The 23,669-nt window shown below is 31.4% G+C and overlaps 2 protein-coding genes across 3 annotated transcripts; both read left to right on the forward strand.

The window, feature by feature from the left end:
- The first annotated feature begins 35 nt into the window (after positions 1–35).
- On the forward strand, positions 36–14,331 carry ome (dipeptidyl peptidase 4 omega). 2 transcript variants are annotated; one of them, XM_069048071.1, is made up of 12 exons: positions 36–233; positions 10,826–11,045; positions 11,484–11,584; positions 11,637–11,708; positions 11,764–12,180; positions 12,258–12,361; positions 12,420–12,546; positions 12,598–13,232; positions 13,288–13,482; positions 13,537–13,697; positions 13,746–13,957; positions 14,010–14,331. In XM_069048071.1, the coding sequence occupies exons 1-12, from the start codon at positions 123–125 to the stop codon at positions 14,115–14,117; spliced, it is 2,463 nt and encodes an 820-aa protein (XP_068904172.1). In that variant the 5' UTR covers positions 36–122; the 3' UTR covers positions 14,118–14,331. The 2 variants fall into 2 exon arrangements, with proteins under 2 accessions (XP_068904172.1, XP_068904173.1); XM_069048072.1 differs by lacking the exon at positions 36–233 and adding an exon at positions 784–1,023.
- A 1,252-nt stretch (positions 14,332–15,583) lies between these two features.
- Positions 15,584–21,223, forward strand: LOC138131204 (uncharacterized protein C05D11.1-like). Its single transcript, XM_069048070.1, has 11 exons — positions 15,584–15,976; positions 16,029–16,270; positions 16,321–16,908; positions 18,680–18,946; positions 19,003–19,428; positions 19,482–19,899; positions 19,953–20,190; positions 20,243–20,429; positions 20,484–20,785; positions 20,843–20,995; positions 21,055–21,223. Exons 1-11 carry the CDS (start codon positions 15,805–15,807, stop codon positions 21,107–21,109), a joined length of 3,048 nt encoding a protein of 1,015 aa, XP_068904171.1. The 5' UTR covers positions 15,584–15,804; the 3' UTR covers positions 21,110–21,223.
- The last annotated feature ends 2,446 nt before the right edge of the window (positions 21,224–23,669 follow it).

The following is a 23,669-nucleotide window of genomic DNA, read 5'->3' on the forward strand; positions in this document are numbered from 1 at the left end:
TCCTTTATTAGATAGCATATGTGGCAACAACGTTCCAAGGAGAAAGTTATAATTCGTCGCTTCCAAATTAACGTTGAAAATGTCGAGGCGACTGAAAGTAAAGCAAGTGAAAACTATTCACTATGGTTTATAAAAGCTATCCCGAGTATAAATATATAAAAGTACATAGTGAATCAGAGGAAATTTTTAGTGATGTTCAAGATCAACATCAAACTTCGTATCTGAATATCCGGGTAAGAAATAAATACAAGCATTTATTAGTCCTTATTAAATCAAGTCACGTAAGTGGTCAAGTTACTTGCATTGCAATGAAGTTCTAATTGCAAAATCTTCGAATCGAGTGACCTTTTGCACATAAGAATTAAATAAGCGAACTATTTTTATATCGCACAAAACTACATGTTAAATAAACTGCGACATTCCAAAAAAAAAACAGCCACGCAACAGTTGCTTTAAAAAGTATGGCATATTAGCGTAAGTATAGATAACGAAAAATTTACGTTTTATCGTTAGCAAAGTATGCAATGAGACTATCATGAAAGAACATTGGTGAAAAACTCACACGTGTTTCATTTAACGCTGCAGGAAACCTGTAACGATCTATCACCGACTCCTGCGATCAATTAACAATTCTCTGCCCGTTCCGATTTGTATCTATGTAGAACACCAAAACAAGGAGCACATTTCAGATACAGGAACACATTTGTAAAGATAAAGAATAATTCATGAGCGGGACAATGTGGTTATTACCTTGGAAAGTTTTTTAAACGGCAGTGGCCGCACCTGATCGTGTAATTCTCTCAGTAAGTTGTTGTGTAGCGCACGATTCGAACGGCGCGGTCTCCTCGCCGATAAAAATTCTGCGAACACAAAAAGGGGAAAAATTATTTTAGTGGTGTTTGAGTGATGGTTTACGTCGTTGGGCAGACTGTAAAAAAAACGCGCGTGTAAACTTACTCAAAAATGACAGGAAATGCCCAGTCTAATGGAAGTTCCAATTTGGAAATAGCTCAAAGCAATCAGGTAACAAAAGTCAAAAATTTGTAACTGCTCTTTTTCATGTTGTCCTATATGAAATTCCTGGCCACAAAATTTCTTCAAAAATGCATATTAATGGGATGTGGTTTGAAGATACGACGGTTATGATACGTTAGAATGACAGTCACGTACAAAATTAGACCATCAAAAATTTCTGGTAATAAATCTTCCGCATCACATTCTTCCGAATGTCTGCATCTAGGTACTACTTTTTTGTACTATTGCACTAATTTTTTAATTTTAAATAACATGGTCATCGAGCTTTGACCTTGAATTAAGTAATATGGTCAGTGTTGACGCTGATGAATTGTGTTTTACGGAAGGGTCAACAGCAATTCGAAGAGTTGTTATTTTGTTTACCTCCTTATGACATTTGGAGTGAAAGTAATGCCAGGAATTTTTATAAAGTAAACCGCCTTGATCGTTATGGAAGTCGATAAATTGGACCCGTTTAGGGCGCTTATTATTATTCTACGTGGAAGATTTAACCTTCATTCTTGACTTTTACATGTAACAAATATTAATACATGAAATTAAAAAAATTGAGACCATCCGGTCTACACGAGATACAGTATTCACACTATAACGCGCTAAATTATACTAATTGTTACAATACAATGCGAGGATAACTTATGAAGAACAGCCTTCAAATATACGTACACATATTTGTTAACAAGCTTAGAGAGACCGTCGGACAAAAAACGATTTAAACTATACCGGGTGTTATGGAAGTCCACCTAATAAATTTAATCACCAATAGGACTCGTTAAAATAAAATAAAAGTAGGTATTTATCATTTTTTCAGTTAGAACAGCGATCGTTCTTTCTCCAAAAACTGTAAAGTTTTTATGGCACAAAAACGTTTTCACTCACTCTTTCGTTTCAATTGATGATTATCCCATGAGCGAATGTAAAACACATATTCGATAAAAAAAAGATTAGTATGAAAAAAATGTTTATTTTAAAGACTTCTATTGGTGATTAAATTTGTTACATACGTGTACTTCCATAACACCCTGTATGTATATCAATCTAATTCACTGATACCAATAATACCAATATGAAGCCGTATAATTTATAATTATTGCCTTCCATTTAAGTACTTTATTGTTTTATTGTAAGTAATTGATCTTAATATTTCCCTTGTATGTATATTGCAGCGTTTATTTACTATATGACTAACAAAAAAACAAAAAAAAACAGATAAGAAGCGGCTATGGAAAACAAAACTTCTGAAAACATTTGTCCTAGCTTCAATCATACTAACAGCGGAGGTTTTACAGAAACTCCAACAACCAAGCTTGTGTATGGTAACACTGTCAGCATTTTTTCGTTCCCATTTCGAAAATAAGATTGTCACGAATATTTTGTGTTCTCGAGTGGAAACCATTTTTTAAAATATATAAAATCGACGTAATGTCACAATTAACAAGTATAGTTTAAGTCACGGAGTTTTCTGAAATGTTGGTTTCCGTAGCCGCCCCTTACACCTTTTTTTTGTTGATCATATTTTAAAATAACGGGTAATGAACACAACCCTATATGATAACAAAAAGACTGAAAACATAATGAATTTGTGAAACATTCGTAAATATTTGGGATAAAAATATACCTGTTTTAAACTTTTGATGTAAAAATACCTCCATTCCATATTGTTTAAGATCATAAACTAGATTTGGAAGAGCGTATTAAATTTTCTATATTCAAAGAGCGCCTCAAAGATATTACTATTTGTTAGGAACCGATTTTAAACAAACTCTTCTCATCTGCCTATACTCCATGCCTTAAGAAAACAGAACTTATTGAATATAGTGAAATGTTTAATTATATTTTATTCTACGCTACTCAAAACAATTAGAGATACGTAGTTCATTTTCTGTTAAATTATGATATCGTATGAACTAAAAATTGAGAGTTATACTTGAAACACATGTATGTATTTTAACAACAAAAAAAGCTAAAAAGGACCCTTTCGATTTCCAAATATGTAGGTACCAATTCCAAAACAAATGAACAACTTTATAGAAATTGAAAACCTTCTTCTGATGATTTTTCTTTCGAGGTCTCTACTGGGTGACCTGACCTGACCTGACCTGACCTAACCTTCCAGACACGCTAGGTCGTGAATTAGAGTTTAGGGAAAACACCCATTGTGCGGATTGTCTGTTTGATGTGGGTTCAAATGTCTATATTAAGGTTTCAGCAGCTGTTAAGACATTGTAAAGTGCCGTGGAGGCATGATTTTTCTTTGAGTTTTTTTCATCATTTGACGTGTTGTTCGTTGTTCTGTTAAATCATGGGGCAAGCAATACCAATAACAGCAAATATTCCTCAGTAACAGCAGAAATTGGTCTTACTTCACGCTAATCTTTGTTCAGTAAAACCTTTCTTAATTTCTACCTGCCAGTGTACCAGTTGTTTCAGAAAGTGGTTCATTGCCGAAAGCAGAACTGTGCACTTCGATGTATTGTTTTAGCGTGAGAAAATTTTTAAAATTATAATAAATCATAGTTATAGTTCTGTGGTTAAAAACGTTTTTACCATGCACCAATAAAATTTTGTTGAGAACTAACGGTGACATTAATTGCAACTAAATTAAAACTGGTAATATACATAATAAACATTTATGTATTTTCAAATAATACCATAAGTGACGTTACGTTTATTTTTGTATAAGTAATGTTAACGTTTTACTTTAATCTTTAAAAACTTGTTTGGGACAATTACCTACCTAATTAATGAATGACTTTTTTAAATCTTATCACCTCATTTGTAACAGTAAAAGACAAGAATACAACTGTAGCAGAAAATAATTGTAATAATACATTTTTATATTTTTTCTGCCAAAATTCTATGCATTCCACTACAAAATCTTTATTGCACATTGTTGTAAAGTTGTATTCCCTTGTTTAAACTATTTTGAACAAAAAAATAATAATTTGTCAAGGTTATTACGTTAATGTGAGATTTCATAGACAAATCTATTTAAATTTTAAGGCAGACTAAAATTTTTAGGATGCTCCCTCAACTACATTTTTTTATAAATTTTTTCAGTCAATTTGCAGTGCGTCATTTAAAAAAGCACTTAAAGATAAGATAAAAACTATTTTCTTATTATGAGATTCAATTTAACAATAACACTAACAACATTTCTTTTCTAACATATTAAACCGCCACCAACAAACTGCAATTATTATTTTTTTACTAGATGTCCGTTATGAGATTCAGAACATTTTTCATTATCAAAGTTTATTAATACTGTCCATTGAAATATCCATAAACTAGATAACGGAAAAAGTAAAATTGAATTAATGGCTTTTCCAATTGTTTTGTTCTAGAATACCACGCAAATATGTATGTAGTTATAAAGTTTCAAATCCATACTTGCATAATAGCAAAACCTATACAAAGCGCTAAAAAGAAATTATTAAATACCTAAATGAAAATTCCCTTAATTGTTGATTCATTATTATGGATCAAATTGAATTCGAACATTATTATATTATCAGTATTTTCTAAACACACAAAAAACATCAATCAGTAGTGTTATTATGACGGATATAAGACATGATGCTGAATTAATTAATTTAACTTAAAAATCAACTTAAAAACATTGCAAAATGAACGGTAAATGTTATACATAACGGTGTGTGACATATGAAAATGTAATTACATACATAAATTCCGAAATTTAAAAATATATTCCCTCTAAAAACCCTATCAAATATCCAAATACCCAGAATATTGTTAATATAAATTATTTCCGTAATTACATCTACGAATAATTTAGTTTTATTCGTAGAGGGTTTTATTAATATGATCGTTGTGTTGTATTTATTTAATTTTCTACTTAAAACCGTTCTTGTTGCCCAACATTAAGATTCAGCGCTATAACGACTGATTGTTATATATTTTTTTACAATGAATTTGAAAATATACAAAATTCAGGAATCTAAATATATATGTATTCATATTCATATTATTAACCACGTGCGACCAGTTTCAAGAGAAACATTATACAGTCAACCTCGCTTAAAACGACCCCAGTTATAGGGACCCATCGCATATAATGAACTAAATTTTAAGTCCCGTCATTTTATCCTATATTTCAATGTAAAAGTTCATCGGTTATATCGAACTCGGATATAACGAACCATCGGGTACAACGAACCGACAAAATCGAAATTAGTGTAAATTTTCCTCGGTTATAACGAACTTTGCATTTGCATTGCCCTAGACTATCCTGGTAATTCCCATGTTTTACTTGCGACCGCGCGTTTTATAATCTTTGATATTATGTTACCGATAAAAAGTCGCCACTCGCCTGTTTTCTTAAAACACAACACAGTAGAGATCTGCATTCAGCACAGAAGTTTATTATAAGTGGGTGCTTATCATGGCCAAGTCTTCGAGAAAATCGTTCGTGAGTGGATTCGCAGAGAAACCGATAAAGAACATGAAACTAAACAAATAGAAAATTTATTTTTGTTTAAAGAACTAAATATGAACGACTACATAAATGTGGACAATTCAGTCCTCACAACAGAAGATTTGGATGATCAGGACATAATTGCGTCCGTGATAGATGAAACTAGAGCTGAAAGTGATCAGGACGAAGTTACTGAGGATGACCAAGAACTACCAACATTGCAGCCTGTTTCTTTTCAAGAAGCCGTTAAAAGTTTAAGCAATATCTATTTCTTTTTACAATCAAGAGGTGCCCCGGACGCAATTTTTCACAATTTGAATCAAGTTGAAACATACATGGATAATTTATACATAAAAAACCCTGTAATTCAGACAAAAATTACGAATTTTTTCAAATAAAATTATAGTTATGCATATCCATTAGATTAGACAATAAATGCGTTATAAAAGTTTTTGTATGTATTTATTTTGTTATTATCGTTTATTGCGAACTTCGGATATAACGAACCGATTTTGTCGGTCCCTTGAGGTTCGCTATAACCGAGGTTGACTGTACATAATACGATATTTAAATAGGAATAAAAAATGAAAAGAAGCTTATCATGACGATTGTATAACTAGACTAGTTAACTACATACTTGTCAAATAGTTGTTTGGTTGGATTTAGCAAAACGTATATACCTAAGACACGTAATGTTTTAGACAAAAAAGGATTTAAATAAAAACTCTCCTGATTCCTTTTACTTGTATACATTTGTGGGCCATTCCGGCTATTTCACTAGAAATGAAAGTTCATGAACAAAATCTAAAAACACAATAGAAAGTATCGCTAAACCGTTAATTTATACTCCGCGATCAACAATTACTTAGCTAAGGGGCGGCTCTGACTTTGACAGTCAGATTTTTCGTATCTTTGCTATTTAAAAAACTCACTAAGATTAATATTATTTTTATTGACTCTTAAATTATTAAGTAATTCCAGTAAAAAATGGCAAATAAAATACAGAAATGTTTGTTAAAACTTAAAAATTTCTTCTTGAGGAAACTAATACTTACTCTGTATATCTTTTTATTTTTATAAATCATTAGATATAAAGTAAGATATTCTGCATACACATAAGTTTCACGGCTTTCGAGGTGAATTGTTAATAAGCAATTCAACGACGACAGAGTAAAAGTTACTATAGATACATTTTTTATAAACAAATACGAGTACATATGTACTCTTCTTTTTGTAAGAAATAAAGTTTAGCATTAATAAATAATGACGAAAGAAAATAGGGTTATTCTTTGAAATTGTGCCACTTCAATCTTTTAAAATAAAAATCACTTATTAATTTAATAAATATGTTGACAAATAATTGGCGTAAGTAAACTACATCATATAAAAAAGTCGAGAAGTAATTTATTCACTAAAATTCGCCATATACATAATATAAAATGACGTTACCTCAAAAAAAATTGTAGAAATTATGAGAATTCGATACGCAAGATAAAAAGCCTTCACAGTTAAATTCTGATTATTGGAGGTTAAACGTGCTTTGTATTCTGTATTCTTCTTTGTTAACAGAGGGTAAATAAAATAAATACTATGCTTTTTTGTGATACCTACTGCATCTGCTATATGCAATTTACATACACCGACACTAGTACACGTTGCCTATGTAAATCATAGTTCATGTAAATCAAAATGTAAATTAAATTCATATTTTATTTCCGCCGTGATTAAAAACTTCAATAAATCTATTTTACATTTAAAAATCTGTGTGAATACATACATTAAATTTCTGTTTTAGCATGTTGCTGTATTTGTTCATTTAAAAGATTCATTTTTCAATTATTTTTCCGTTTCCGCTTTCTCATCAGAAGTCAGCTTGACACTTTTGTATTATCTTTTCAGCTCAAAAGTGTGAAAAGAACGACTCGATACTGACATCGGCATTATTAGATTTTTCTTATTGTTTGCGATGATAACATTGAACCTGGAAGCTTTTCATTTACAAAATAAAAACAACTAATTTATCATGCTTGTACATATTTATAAAGACAAAGATAGCGGTGTACCAAAATTCAGTGCCATCTAAATAAATTTATATTAACATTAACTTAAAAAAAAATCAGATGTATTTTACTTTTACTTTTTAGTAGATTTCCACTAAACTTCCAGTTTATACTTTGATACTTTCTTTATTATATTTCAAATTACACAAAACATTAAATAACTACTAAAAAATATAAGACCCATGCGGATAATCTCTTATTAAGTGTTATAACCCGGCTCGTGAAAAAAAAAAATTAATACATATGTGCATACATACATTATGTAATTATAAACTGTCAATTAGGAAGATTGTATGTAAATTTAAATAATGTTCGCTACATGAGGCTATTATTAACAGTAATTATTGTTTAGTTGAAAAATGTGAAGTATGTAAGATTTAAAGGTGATAACATCGATTTTTTTCATCAACGAGTATATTTAAGTATACTTAAATCAATTTTAAAAGAAATCGACCCAAGTAAAAGTAACCTCATTTGCTTAACGGATTCAAATGTTTTAAAATTTAGGTCAGTTTAACAAACGCTTCCAATCTTTGCAGATAATCTCATTTATTATTTTTTTTATTAAAGTAATTTTTTAAAAAGATTCATATCGACGGTTTCAAATCAACAATTTGTAAGTCAAGAATTATTAAATTTTCGATTTAAGGGCCACTCTATTCGTTCATTGCAAATTCAAATTCTTGCTTAGGAGATATTGTTGATTCGAGACCGGCGATATGTTGGTTTTTCTCATATTTCCCACATTTCTTAAGAGTAATGTCTGAAGTTAATTTTAACGACATTAAATGTATGGCGTTGATGTTGAAGAAATTAGTAATGTTTTCTACTTTGTCGAATTCGTTAGGATCCATTATCACTGAATTTAGTCTAAACAATAAGCTTATAAATAATATCTTTTATTTTTTGTAAATATCTAGTACATACATATTTCTAGTGTAGGAATTAATTAAATAAACAATTACTTTGCTTATGTATGTATCTACATATAGGTAAGTTATTTTTGAAATTATATTAGTGGGGGACAAAATTCAGTTCTATACAATTTACTGTCAATAAACATCTAATCGAAAACCTTTACTATATTTTGATTTAGGTAATTGGACGATTTTTAAATACATATAAACTCTTAATTGAAACCGTCATTACCCGTTTTTTATTTTTAAATAAATTGCAAGCAGTTAGAAACAACTAGAAAAACTAAGTGATTTTTTGTTGTTTTTTTAAATCGCATGCGCATTCTGTTTAAAAATGATGTTTTTTGTTATTTGGTTATTTTCGTTATAAAGCAACAAAAAGTAGTGGAGATAAATGAAGAATTAAAATTTTAGAAAATATGCATTATTATAAGAAGTACATCAATATTTAGTATTATAGTAAAGTATCTATAAGTAGATTATTAATTGGATTTCGTCTTACAAGTTTAAAAATAACGCTCAATTTCTTATTATTTTGACCTAATAAATATTTCGCACATAACAAACTATATAAATTATTTGAATTAGGCTATTAACAAACAGAATGTTTGCATAGTTATCCTAGTAAATATTCAATTTTATCACGTAAAGATACTTAGTCCTAGATTTCATTTACATTGAAAATAATTGCAAAATTAACCCGGTACGCATTTTACAATCTAAAAATATTTATCTCATTTCAAACTTTCTACAGCCCTGAAAGTATTAGGCAAGCTCGTGATGATAGAGTGAAATTGTATAAACGTATCGATTCTTAATTTATGATACGATCAAATCCATCTTCCACTGCATTTTATTTATATCTGACTCTAACCAGCTTAACCTGGCTGTGTGTTTATGAAAAATTTCTATAAAAAGCACATTTTGTTGTGCAGACGATTATAACTCTGCAAGCAGGAGAAATGAGAATTAAAATGATTTCATCAATGTAAATAATGTATAAATTGTCCCCAATCACGCATTTCACCGTTTAAAATATGACCACTATGGGCAACAAATTAAATTCTAGATTTTTACGTCGTCTAAGTTACTACATCTAAGATCTGATAGCGGAAACTCCTTAAAAATAAAGTACTATTTCAGTTTTCCCTTGACTTAATTAAATAAGTGCTTCCAACTTTGACATGACAAAACAATTTCATCAAGAGATTAAAAAATTCGAATGACATAGTTACGTTTGAAAGCAAAAGTTGCTAAACATTTGCCTATTATATAATTAATCCATTATAAACACACATAACCGATTGTGAAGTGCAAAGAAAGAAGAAAGTTTTTGCAACTTTCCAAGTGACCCTCTTGCGCCATTTTTAACACTAAATATAAAAGGATTTTATTATGTATGGAAGTACACGTTTTTAGACGCATCATGAATGTGCAAATATTCTAGGACATGAAAAGTAGGTTGAACCGGTTACCACTCGTATCAATATTCTTCACCAGTTTATAAATTAGTCGTGGTGTAGGTAAATATAACGTACCGAAATTAAAAGCAAATTATACTAAATTAAGTAGACGGAACAACTCCTTAAACAAAGAAACAAAAATTAATTTCTTTAAATAAACAGAAATAACAATGACCAATGTCCGTAAATTAAACAACAGGTGCTAAAAATAAAAAGTCTTAAACAAAAGTTAGGTATTTAATATTACGAGAAGGAATTGAAAAAGTTTTTCAGTGCAATACAATTTCTACATATCACATTACATCATAATGATATAAATTTAAATATTTTTGGTTTATTTCTTGAATAAAAAATGAAAGTTATAAAACGATTTTTAGGATATAGTACCTCGTATCACGCAATGAAGAATGAAGGTATATAAAACATATATGTATAAATGAGATGCCTTCACCTCAATTAAGCTCCCATAAAACGTTTCATTAAGTTTAATTGTTAGTTGTGAGTGATAGGATCAATATTATAATCCAACTCTTAATTTTTAGATAACATGAGGCGAGACAAAAGCAATAGAGAATTTTATAATCTCGCCAATAAAACAGTGAAACAATAATTTATCTGAAGAATGTAAAACATAAGTATATTATATTACTTGTTTTTCAATTTATTATGTTTTGTAATAGGCGCTGGTGATACATCAACTGTGATGATTCTTGTCTAGCATTGTTCAGGACTGTTGATTTTGTTATTATCGGTCTCAATTTCAGTTTGAATTTTCATTATAAAGTAAGACATCTGATAAAATCTCCATTTCCCCTGCATCGATTTTCAAAGCACTCTAATAATTAGCCTTGATTGAGTTAGATAATAATTAAATTTCTGCACTTGATTTTCGTATTTCTGTATTACGTTTTCTTACAGGATTTAATTATGACCAAGGGCAAACGAAAAAAGCGTACATGGATAATCGCAGGAGTTGTATGTACTATAGTTGTAGCATTAGTAGTTGCAGCCATCGTTTTATTAACAAATGGCGAGGAAGAGAATAAAAAACCAACAGAAGAAGGTCCCGCTCTTTCCTTGGAAGACCTTCTCCACGGAAAAGTGATTCCTAACCCATTTAACGCCACATGGGTCTCAGGTAATTACTCGGACATATGTTACATTAATTATGAAACAAATAAATAGCTACTACTAGTAGTGTATTATGCAGATTCGTGTAACACTAATTTGCATGATATAATAAATTATTAGGGGTAGATTTTCTGGACTGCATCCAAATGAGTCTGTCTGAATAATTATTAGAGAGTCTAAATTTGTAAACACACAAGGTCAAAATCGATTACAAGACAAAGGTGATGCGCTTTATAGGATTTGCCCTACAATATATTTCTTCTTTACAGCCTATACATAAATCATGTGCGTTGTAACTTAATAGCGTTTATTATCGTTTCCGCTACTTTAATCACCTTATTAAAGTGATGCAGCAGTAGGTGACTGTTATAGGGCAAAAGTCGCATGCAATAAACAATGAATATTAATTCGAATTTTCATTTTAATTGTAAATTTATCATTCCAGATAAAGAACTGCTCTATACTGACTCGACGGGAAATTTAGTCTTATATACACTAGATTTAAGTAACAACCCCACTAAAGTACTGCTACCGGCGAAGGAATCGGTACGTCAAAATTTAAACAAGGTTTCCGTTTTTTCTTCATAAATCATTTCAGATATTAGGAGGAAATAACTTTGAAATCTCCGCAGATAAAAACTACTTAAAAGTAGCACATTCGTTTCAAAAGGTAAATTTTCAATAGTTTCTATTTACTTTTCTACCATTTTAAAATCTTTTTTTAGGTATACCGTCATAGTTACAAAGCCAAATATACTATTATAAATTTGAGTAATAATGAACGTACAGAACTACGTGTAGGTGATAATTCCGATCTTCTTCTCGCTGTTTGGGCTCCGGTGGGAAATGCACTGGCATTCGTTTTTGATAACAATATTTATTACAAGCCATCTATGACTTCCGACGATATAAAGCAAATTACTCGGGATAATGGTTTCGTGTACAATGGTATTCCGGACTGGGTTTATGAAGAGGAAGTGTTCAGTTCCAATAAGGCACTGTGGTTTTCCCCCGATGGAAAGAAACTTGCATTTGGCAGATTTGACGACGCATCGGTTCCCCTTATGGTACTACCGATATATGGAGAACCGGGAAGTTTAATTTTCCAATATCCAAGAGCACAAGTCATTAAATATCCTAAGGTAATCTCAACTTTAATCATAATGGATCAGGAGCAGTTTTGTTTGTTTTAATTACAATAAGAAATGATATTTTTTAGGCAGGAACACCAAATCCTGTTGTCAGCTTACACACTGTTGACTTAAATGACGTGACTGATATTAAAAAATTAGATCCGCCCAGTGACTTAGCGAACTCTCAACAGTAAGGAAACATTGGGGATTATTAGAAAACTGTTGGACTTTACCGAGTACTGTTTTAGGCCAATTTTGTCAGCTGTATCGTGGGCTACAAACGACATTGTGTCGGCAATTTGGATGAACAGAGTTCAAAATAAAGCGTTCATTGTGACTTACTTAATAACACAATCTTCTTATACAATGGAAATTGTATGATTTTATTTAAATTGATCAATTTGCAATTATCCTATTCTCTTTCAGATTCGCAGTTTATTTGAACCGTCCGGCTGGCTAGAATTATTCACAGCGCCAATATTTTCGAAAAACGGTTCACAAATGGCGTTGATATTATCTCACGAACAGGAAAATAACTTAGGCTCTTACAGACACGTAATTCTACTGTCAAGAAGTGAAAATGCAAGCAGTGAACCGTTAACTAAAGGCGCATTTGTAGTAACAGAAATATTAGGGTGGAATCATGATCAAAACCAAATATTTTACTTAGCTAATACTGCAGATGATGCAGCCGTCCAACATCTATACAGTGTATCAGTCGATACTAAACAGATAAAATGTTTATCTTGTGGTGTTAAATCTAAAAACAAACAAATGGACTGTCTGTACAATGTGGCAGAATTTAGCGAAGATTGTTCGCATTATGTTTTAACTTGTGCAGGACCAGACGTTCCGGATATCTCCGTACACTCTTTAGAGAAAAAAATTATTGATTGGAACCAAAATGAGGAATTACAAGAACTCACAAGAACCAAGCGACTCCCCAAGTCGCAACGAATGAGTTTTGAAGTTGAGGGTGGTTTCAAAGCCCAAGTAAATCTCAAGTTGCCATCGGACTTTGACGCTAGCGGCAACACTAAATATCCCATGCTGGTTAACGTGTACGTCGAATTAAAATTGATTAATAAAAAATTAGATACATTTATTTTCCCACAGCTATGCAGGACCTGATTCTTTCCAAGTTGTCGAAAAATTTAACATCGACTGGGGAAGTTACTTGGCAGCTAACAAGAGTATTATTTATGCAACTATTGATGGAAGAAGTTCTGGATTAAAAGGAAATGATATGCTGTTTGCTTCTTACAGACGCTTAGGCACGGTTGAAATCACAGATCAGATTAATGTTACTAAGTAAACGTCTAGTTTTTTGATGTTCACAAAAATATTAAAGATACGTAATTCAAGGCAAATTCAAGATACTCTCCCGTATGTAGACTCGAGAAGAACTGCGATTTGGGGATGGAGTTATGGAGGATATGCTTCTGGAATGATTTTAGCTAATGATCATGAAGGAATATTCAAATGTGGTATTTCCGTAGCTCCGGTTACCGATTGGGCACTTTACGGTGTGTAGTTTTAACATGGTTATAAAAAAGGCAACACTTTTATTTTAGATTCTATCTACACTGAGCGATTTATGGGCCTCCCTACCATTCAAGATAATTATGAGGGCTATCGCAATGCCAATCTTTTATTAAAGTACGAGGGACTTCGTGATAAACAGTATTTTCTCATTCATGGCACACATGATGACAACGTGCACTACCAACAGTCAATGTTATGGGCCAAAGTTTTAGAACAAAACGATATTCTGTTCAGGCAGCTGGTACTAAATGAATACTAACTTGCATAATTATAATTTACTGTATCTTTCACAGAGTTATCCCGACGAAGACCATAGCTTGGGTTCAGTCCGTCCACATTTATATCACTCATTAGAAGATTTCCTCGATGAATGTTTTATAGAAAAAGACAACAACAATTAAAAGTGTTATTATTACCATTTTCTTATTTTACACTGTGTGACCGAAAAACTAGTCAGAAATTATGAACCATGCAATATCTTATTTTTTGCCAGGGTATCTATTGATGTAGATCTCAAAATACGTGTGTATATTTTTATGATGTCAGAGATGTATATAATTATATTTTATATTAAGACAACTACTAATTTTAATTAAAATAGATTAATTTGTGTAATTCTTTTATGTTAAATCCATTTTCCACAAACGAATAAGTATATGAGATCATGATAATTACACAATAATTATTGTTTCATCTATATTTTTTTACATTAAATAGGCAACCAACTATACAAATTGAATTTTTTTTAGTTTGGTTTTTGAAGCAGTGTGTAGGGTCATTATAAATGTTTCTAACATGATAGGTTTTTATTTTTTTGCATTGACATTTGTTTGTTTTGTCTGTGATTGTTGCATTATTAAATACATAATTTGTTTCTAAATCGAAATTTATTAGCAGGTAATGAAACAACTTTGGTATATAGAGCACCAGTCCCTTTATGGGCCACTTTAGTCAACTGTGTGTTCTCCATTTAGTTAGTTAATTTTTTAAAACAAACAGGCCAAAATGCCTTGAAATTTTAACCCTTAAAAATCGTTCAAAATCGTTGAAATTTCAATAGCTAAAACTGGTATTTATTAGAAGCTCAAACAGCTCAAAATTTTTAAAAACTATAATTTTGGACCTAAAAATTTAAAACTTAAAAACCAGCAGGAAATGCCTTGAAATTTTAACTTTTTGAATATACCTACCTTAAAGACAGGTCGCAATGCCTTGAAATTCAGCACAGCTTCATGAGCCGAAGACGAATTTTAACTTTTTTTTAATATACCTAGCTTGAAAACAGGTATGTACCTCAATCGATGTTGCCAAATGTAAATTAAAAAAAATAAATAAATAAACCGAGCGATTAGAAAATCTGGTAAAAGAAGGAAAACAGTTTTTTAAATGGAACATGTCAGTTATGTAAAATAATATGAATACCTACACATACCGTGATTTTTTTTATTTTACTGAAGGTGGTTATTTGGTTTTGGCAAAGACTATAGCAGAGACGACCAGAGATATTGCATCTGTAAGTTTGGTTGCCTATCTCAAATGAATTGACATGTCCACATGTCCATTTTAGAACTGAACATATAAAAAAGTAAAAAAAACTCAGTGAAGAGTATTTAAATACAGATGATCTCTTCACTCCAGCCTTTGCAACTCTTTTTCTTCTGGAGACATACAAAAACATTTTTTTTTTTTTAATTATTCAGGATAGCATATTTTATCATTCTTTTAAAATAACTACCTTAAAAACATGCTGAAATGCCTTGACATTTTAAGTTTTTTTAATATACCTTAAAAACAGCAGAATTCTTAAAATTGTTGTAGGGAACAGGCCCATTTATTTACTAAATCCTGTCATTTGTCATTTTGTCAATTGTCACTATCACGATTCCCTGTTTTTGTTTTTGACGTTTGTGAACTGTTTGGTCTCAAGATAAATTTTTCTCCATACGTGATACACGTCATAACAAAACAAATATTACCTGGTTTTCGAGAAGATTGCGGTCTTTTTTTTTTTTCGAGAAAAAATTCGCTTTTTCGTGATAACCAATTTCTAACGCTTTCATTAAGTTAGTGGTAAATCTAACCTTCAAAATGGGACCTGTAGATAAGACACCTCACTTACACACTGGAGCTTTTGAATTGTTAAATTGCTTACATGCATACTTGAAGGTACCTGTTTTTGAGTATAAATCAAAAAATACGGGTTTGACAGTGATAATAGCTGAAGTAGATGGTCCTGTTGTTAATGGGTTTTTCTGTTTAGGTAACAAATGATGTGTATAATATGTAGGTATCTTAGAGTTTTATAATCACAGGAACTGAAGCTTTTGATGATGATGGCTTACCTCATACTCTTGAACATTTAATATTTTTGGGCAGTGAACAGTATCCATATAAAGGAGTGTTAGATTTATTAGCAAATCGCTGTTTGGCATCTGGTACTAATGCCTGGACTGACACAGATCATACCTGTTACACAATGGAAACTGCTGGAAGTGAAGGTTTCTTAGCATTAATGCCAATTTTTCTAGAGCACATTTTATATCCAGTCTTAACTGTAAGTGAGATTTACTGTAAATTTTGTACCATTTAAACATTCAATTTTAGGATGAGGGTTTCATTACTGAAGTTCATCATATAACACCACAAGGTGATGATGCTGGTGTTGTTTATTGTGAAATGCAAGGTCGTGAAAATACTGCTGAATCAAGACTTCATGTTAATTTGGCAAGAGCTATGTATCCTGGCCATTGTGGATACTCTTCAGAAACAGGTGGAATTATGAAAAATCTTAGAGAATCTACAACTAACTCTAAAGTCCGAGAATATCATAAAGAGTTTTACAGACCTGAAAATCTAAAAATCATTATAACAGGTCAAATAAAACATGAGGATGTTTTTCAAGCATTAGAATCATTAGAACAGAAAATTTTGTTGAAGGGAGAAATGGGAGAGTTTCAAAGGCCTTGGCAAAGCCCTGTACCTCCTCTTGTTGAATCAAAAGACTTATTGATCAAATATCCAACTGATGAAGAAAGCAATGGAGTTTTTTGTATTGGTTGGAGAGGCCCTTCTGCTGTTACAGAACAGTATATGTTAACAGCAGCTTGTATTTTTCTTAAGTACCTTACTGAATTTTCTACCTATACCTTACCAAAGGAGTTTATAGAAATTGATGATCCATATGCTAGTAATGTAAGTTTTTACTTGTTTGCATTTTTTAAACTATACTAATTGCATTTTAATCACTTCTCTAATTTACACAAGTATACCCAAGCATTGTAGCATTGAGCTTTTCCCACAAAATATTTGTTTAATCCATTCATTGCACAAGTTGTCATTGCCAGTGTAGAGGCGCTGGGTAGGCTCCTTGGAATTGCTTAATTAATAATTTACAAAATATTGCAATACAAATTTTTCTTTATTAGGTTTATTAAATGCTGAAAATATTTTGACAGTTTAGTCTTGAAGCCCTTGGGGCTATACGTGATTTTAGGCCATTTTTCATTCACAACTTAATTAAATTTTTGAAGTAAAATTTGTAATTTTCTCAAAAAAATTATGTAAAGTACCAATTTTTTTTTAGTTCCTCGTTTAGGTAGTAGGAATGTCTATCAGAAAGAGAAGAAAAAAGTGGGGCTTTTCATTTAAAAAAATTGGTAATGACGTCATAGCTCAAAAATGTAACACTTGATTTGTGTTTTTAAAACAAAACGACGGTTTAATTGAAATTTATTATTTAAAAATGATTAAAAATAAGACCGACAAAACAAATTGTTGTGTTTTCGGCTGTAACACGTTTCGAAAAAACGAACCAGAAGCATGTTTCTACTTATTTCCGCGTTGTGACGTAAAAGCAAAATAAAAAATATGTTTTCACCGAAAATGTTCCCGGTTCTAAAGACCGGGTAGAGAAAAGGAAAACACGGGGAAGTGTTTATTAATGTGGGTAAATCTTCCTCTAATTATTATGAGGAACTGTGGAAAACACTTCAAAACATTTTGTAAGTTAAATGGTATTTTAAGGTTATATTTTGAAATTATTTATATTGGGAGACTACTCAAGGTAGTTGTTTGTAGACATAATCCAAAATTTTCGTACCTTGTTTTCACCACTTTAGTAACACCACATAAAATTAACAACTTCGCACACAACACTTTCGCCTTCCACAACACATCCGCTTTCTGCAGTTGCCTCTAATAAACTAAAGTTTTGCTTTTGTAACCTTAAAAAAAGCCATCACAAAAACCGCAAATTCACGTAAAACCAACAACTTATTTTAAAAAACAATGCACAGACGTAAGCCGGATCGAGCGGGAGTATGACTTGGCAACAGTGTCAGTGGCGCCCCCAACGGTAGCCAAAATCGCCACATTATGAAAGTCTCTTTTTTTCACTCATTTGCTGATTAACCCGGGCTCCACTCTCGTGAATCAAACTGCAAATTCATGAAAAAAAGTATGACTTTCATTACTAGTTATACAATATACTATTGTTATATTGGGTATTGATTATTATTTTTAGAGAAGCAGCCCTTTCTCGAAAACGTTTTCAATTTTCATAATAAATTTTTAATGAAATAAACAGGCCAGTTATAAAACAGCAGGTGTAGATAATTAAAATCCTCCGATAAATGAGGGTGCTATGGATTCGTCTTTTTTTGGGACACCCGGATAAATTATTATTACCTACATATTTTTATTAAAATTAATCATAATATTTCTGTGAATATAAGTAACGACTAGCTATTTGAAATGTGACGTCACTTACTTATAGAGTAAAGTTTAAGGGTTCTTATCTGTTCACATTCACGTTCAAAACATTTCTTTAGTGTAGAATTTGTCACTACCTATCAGACATTTACAAGATGTATTGTAATTTATATTGGTATAATGTATCGTAACCTATATTATACGTAATTGGTATCTTTTTTGTTCTATTAATAGACATTTTGTGCTGTTTCAGATCTCTTTTAATTTTTTGGAGAATTCTGAGTCTTGCATTTACTTAATGTTTGAAGATGTACCTTTAAACAAGTTACCAGAAGTTAAACCAAAGCTACAGAGTTTGTTGAAGACTATTGTTGACGATGGAGATATTAACATGGAACGCATAAAAAGCATAATAAAACGCAACAAACTTGAACATTTAAGTAATATCGAGAATAACCCTCATAGTACTTTGGCCTTTATAATAATTGGTCACATTTTATACGGAAATTCTAAGGAAGATGTAATATTACTTTTATTACTTATCGTTACAGTTGTGTAACAAACAATTGTTTGCAGTTTCAACAAAGAGTAAATCCTCTAACTGATTTGAGTAAACTTTTGAAAGAACCCAAGTCGTTTTGGGTGGCACTTATGAAGAAATATTTCGTTGATAATAATTACGTAGCTGTACAATGCATTCCAAGTAAAGATGAACATATTAAAATGGCAGAAGAAGAAGCAGAGCGGATTAAACAGCAAATAAACTTGCTAGGCGAAGAAGGCTTGAAACGGGAAGAAAAATTACTAGAGGATGCCGTTAAATTTAATAGCAGGGATCCACCTGTTGACATGTTAACGTCACTGCCGATACCTAGTCTCGAATCCATCAAATTTCACGATATAAAAAGATACCGAACTGATCTGTATGATGTACAACAAATCGATTTGTCGAAAACTAGCGTTTACACTTGCTTTGATCACATAAAATCCGAATTTATTTATGTGAGATGAGTTGTTCTTAACCAAATGTAGATAAATGTAATAAATGCTTTCAGATGTATGCGCTTTTGGATAGTACAGCGCTTCCTCAGGAATACCGTATATATTTGCCGCTAATGCTCGAGTCATTGTTTGAATCACCGATTAGAAAAAATGGAAAACTCATACCATATGAAGATGTCATTGAACAGTTGAATAATGACACGGTATCATTCAGCTCGAGTATCGGACTAGGATCGAAACCTTTGTTTAAATGCGGGCCTTATTCTCATACAATTTCGGTTATGTTACAAGTGGAAATAGCGAAATACGAAAAAGGAATAGAATGGTTGCGTGACATCTTGTATAACACGGTTTTTTCAGTCGATAGACTAAAAATAATATCAGCCAAAATGAATAACGCGGTAGCTCAAGCCAAGAGATCCGGTCGCGATATTGTGGCCTACACTATGCGAGGATTGCGATTTGTTAAAAGTAAAAATAACAATTAAAAGATGATGTAATAAAAATAATCTAACACGTTTCAGATAGCAACGTTTACAATAACGGTATTCTTGTGCAAAACAAATTTTTATCTGAGACAAGTGAAATTCTGGCCAGCGAGAAATCGGTGGACGTGCTTGTCACTTGTGAGAAAATCTGGCAAATCCTTGTGGATCCAAAGAATGTAGTGTTGCACCTAATTGGAAATTTGGACTGCATTCCTGACGCTGTTGAACCCCTAAAAACTTTTCTTCCATCAAACGTCGCTCCTATTCAAAATAAGTACATATGTCAGCGTACCAATTTGAAATCGACTTTATTTATTGAATTTTAGATTACACGTAACTCCCGATTTAGAGTTGCTAAAATCTGCTGAAGAACAACCTTTGAACGGTTGTGTAATTGGGATGGGGTGCTTGGAATCTTCTTTCTTTCATCAAACTGTCGACAGTATTTCTTCGTATGACGATCCCGACTTACCCGCCTTGATGCTTTATTTGCAGTACTTAATTCAAGCAGAGGTGATAAAACTATTCCGTCGTGCTCGATCATTCCTACTGAAACACTGTTTTTAGGGACCAATGTGGCGACAAATTCGAGGCAAAGGTTACGCGTACGGTTACACGATGATGGTTAAACCTCATGAAGGTCTCCTCTATTTGGTATTTTCAAGAGCCACTAATGTTGTCGGGGCGTACATGGAAGCTAAAGAAATTATTTTAAATCAAATAAATAAGGAAGAATGGGATAATAACTTAATTGATTCGGCAAGAAGCTCGTTAATTTTTGAGTTGATTGAAAAAGAAAAAACTATCGGTAGCGTAATTGGATTGTCTGTTATTTCATATTTTCAACAAGTTGATTTCACCTACAACAGGTTTATATTTTTTGTTCTATTAATTTTTATGATCAAATGTATTATTTTTTCTTTTAGAACTCTTCTTAATCTCATTCATAAAGTTACTGTAGATGAACTTAACAGAGTTGGTAAAAAGTATTTATCAGCATTGTTTGATTCTAAAAGAATTAAGACTGCTATTGTTTCGGTTCCTGCCAAAGCTGAGCAAATTGTTGAGGCCTTTAAGAGGTATTTTTTACTAGTGACATTCACTTTTAAGAAATCCATTTTTATTACATTTGTTTTAGTGTGAATATCGATTTGACTGTGTATTCATCTTTGGAGGAAAGTTTCTTAAAATAAGGAATTGGTGCAACGATATTGAGAACTTAAAATTTTTAATTACAAATCAATGGATGTATTCATGTTTTTAAATTTGAATGTACTACCTAAATAAAGGAATTTCAAATTTCGTAATTTTCGTTTTTTCGCACTTTTCACAAATCTCAAATTATTGTAAGTGTCCTATAACTGCAGTTTTAAACTTGAACAGAGTACCTAAACTGAGAGTTTTTGTGTAAGCTGCATCTTCAATTACAATTCATTGGTTACTTGTCGTTAAACCAAATGACCCTCAGAGAAAGTCGGTTTCTCTTCCAAGAATTTCTTCGATTAGAAATTATTTTTCAAAACTCAATAGTATATTATGATTCGATTCAAGTGTATTAAGGAAGCCTTTAAAGCATGTGCGACGAATTTAAGAGTACGATGCAATAGCGGAGTGCTTTTAACATCGCTAATGCTTTAAACGCCCTTACATACACGTATATTATGCGCTATTTTTTATTATACGTGCACTACAATCTGAAAATTATACCAAACGAAAATTAATTATGATAATAATTAAAGGAAAATGTTTCCAAGAATCTACCTACGTCAAGAATACTGGGCAACCTTGATATTGGTTGTTGACTTTTGGGTGGTTGCTATTAAAGACATTAATGCACCGAGATACCTGCAAACTGTCCGTAACGTGTTTCTTGCACAGATTCACCGTTGTTATCAAAAAGAAAGTAAACAGGATTTACCTGCTGCATTTTATTAAACCTTGAAATTTAAGTTTTTCAAAATAGAATATTAACGAAATAAAGAAAACAGAAATGAGACAAGAACTTAATAACTTTTTTCATCCAATATCTAAATATGTATAATCAAAAAAACAAATATGAAAATGAGAAATACCTACGAGCTTTTGTAAAAATTTCAAATAAGAAAAAACAAACAATTTGTAATCGATTTTTTTTTACAGTTTACATGTTGTGATACTATACAGGGTGTATCTGAAATACGTGTATTAATTTTAACCAGTGGAAGAATTCGCAAAAGTATTCCAATATTTTTTGCCCCCCAATTTTTACCAAACGAGTCGTTTTGTGTGATTTACTATTTAATTATTGATTTTTTTCTATAACAATGTAACTTTTTGACAAGGCTCTGTTTCTATCACAACAGAAAATTTTCGCCCTTACGCACAGGCGGGTATACACTTTGATAACTAATTTATTCAAAATTTTAAATCAATTTGTAATGTTTTTTCGTAAAAATGTTATAGAGAAAAGTTTAATGAATTAGTGAGTTCTTTCTCTGGCTAAAATTAACACACGTATTTCAGATACACCCTGTATAGTTTAACTTGTATTTATTTAGAAATTTGGTTAAAAAATGAAAAATTAAATATAACACTTAATGATGATATCTTAAAATAAAAAATGCAGGTATCACGAATCATTAACAAATTGTTGTTCAATTACGAACATTTACTGCAAGCAACCTTGAAAATGTAACTCATTGCAGTCAGTAATAACAACACAATTGGCATAATGATTGTGCTGAGGGAGAGCATGGAGGGAACAGTCACTTCAAACACCTAGGTCACTTTTAACGTGTAAGAAAACAAAGTACAAATAATTTAAATAAAGCGTATGTAAAGGTAGTAGTTACTGATTTAGTTAGCGGACTCTTGTACTTTAAATGAAATATCTTTTTTACTGTCTTATTCGAAAGGTTGTTACAACAAATATGGTACCTTGTTGAAAGATGAAAGACGATATTTTCCTCTTTTGAGAAGAAAAAATCCATCAAACAATTCGATACCTAAATACACCTACCTAATCTCAAATATTAAGAGACAAAATAATGTTAAAATTGGAATTACATACGTAGTTGTGTAAATCCGATGTTCACAGAACTTGTTAAGTGTTATGCAGGTAATGTCAGGTCAAAATAATTTAAAAAAGTGCATTTAATTATCATTTTATTTTATTCTAAACAATATATACAATATTTATTTAGATAAATAAGAAAAGTTTCAACATAATCAGAGCCATCTTTTCTAGGAGATCGTTTAGAATAATTCCATATAATTACAAATATGGAATATTTAGAATGGAACTACAAAGTTCCATTCTAAATATGAAAATAAAAATACTACACGATCCCCCATTTTATAATCAAATATTTTTTTAAACAAAAATCAGCACCTACAGTTAAAACTAAATATTTTCGCTTTTTCAGTCGCCCGGATGTATTAGGTACACAGCGATACCATAGCTGCTCCATCTCGTTGGAAAATCTAAATAAAAAATCTTGCCTAAACAACTATTTTCTTTTTTTAATTTAGCAATTTCAGCTGATTTAAAGATCCATCTGTGAAAAATAGGCCCAATAATCTACATATTTCCTAAAATATCACTCCATTCAATCTGCTTTGAAATAGATCCTAAAAGTTCAATATTTTGTTGAACTGGACATTGTCAGTTACAGGAAGATGTCAACTTTGCATCGATCACAACACAACGGTCCGTAGTTTGAATAATACACGTACAATAAGTATTTATTTGTATTGTGATAAAAAGACCTGCAA

The sequence above is a fragment of the Tenebrio molitor genome, chromosome 5 (genome assembly GCF_963966145.1).
Source record: "Tenebrio molitor chromosome 5, icTenMoli1.1, whole genome shotgun sequence".
Lineage (NCBI taxonomy): Eukaryota > Metazoa > Arthropoda > Insecta > Coleoptera > Tenebrionidae > Tenebrio > Tenebrio molitor.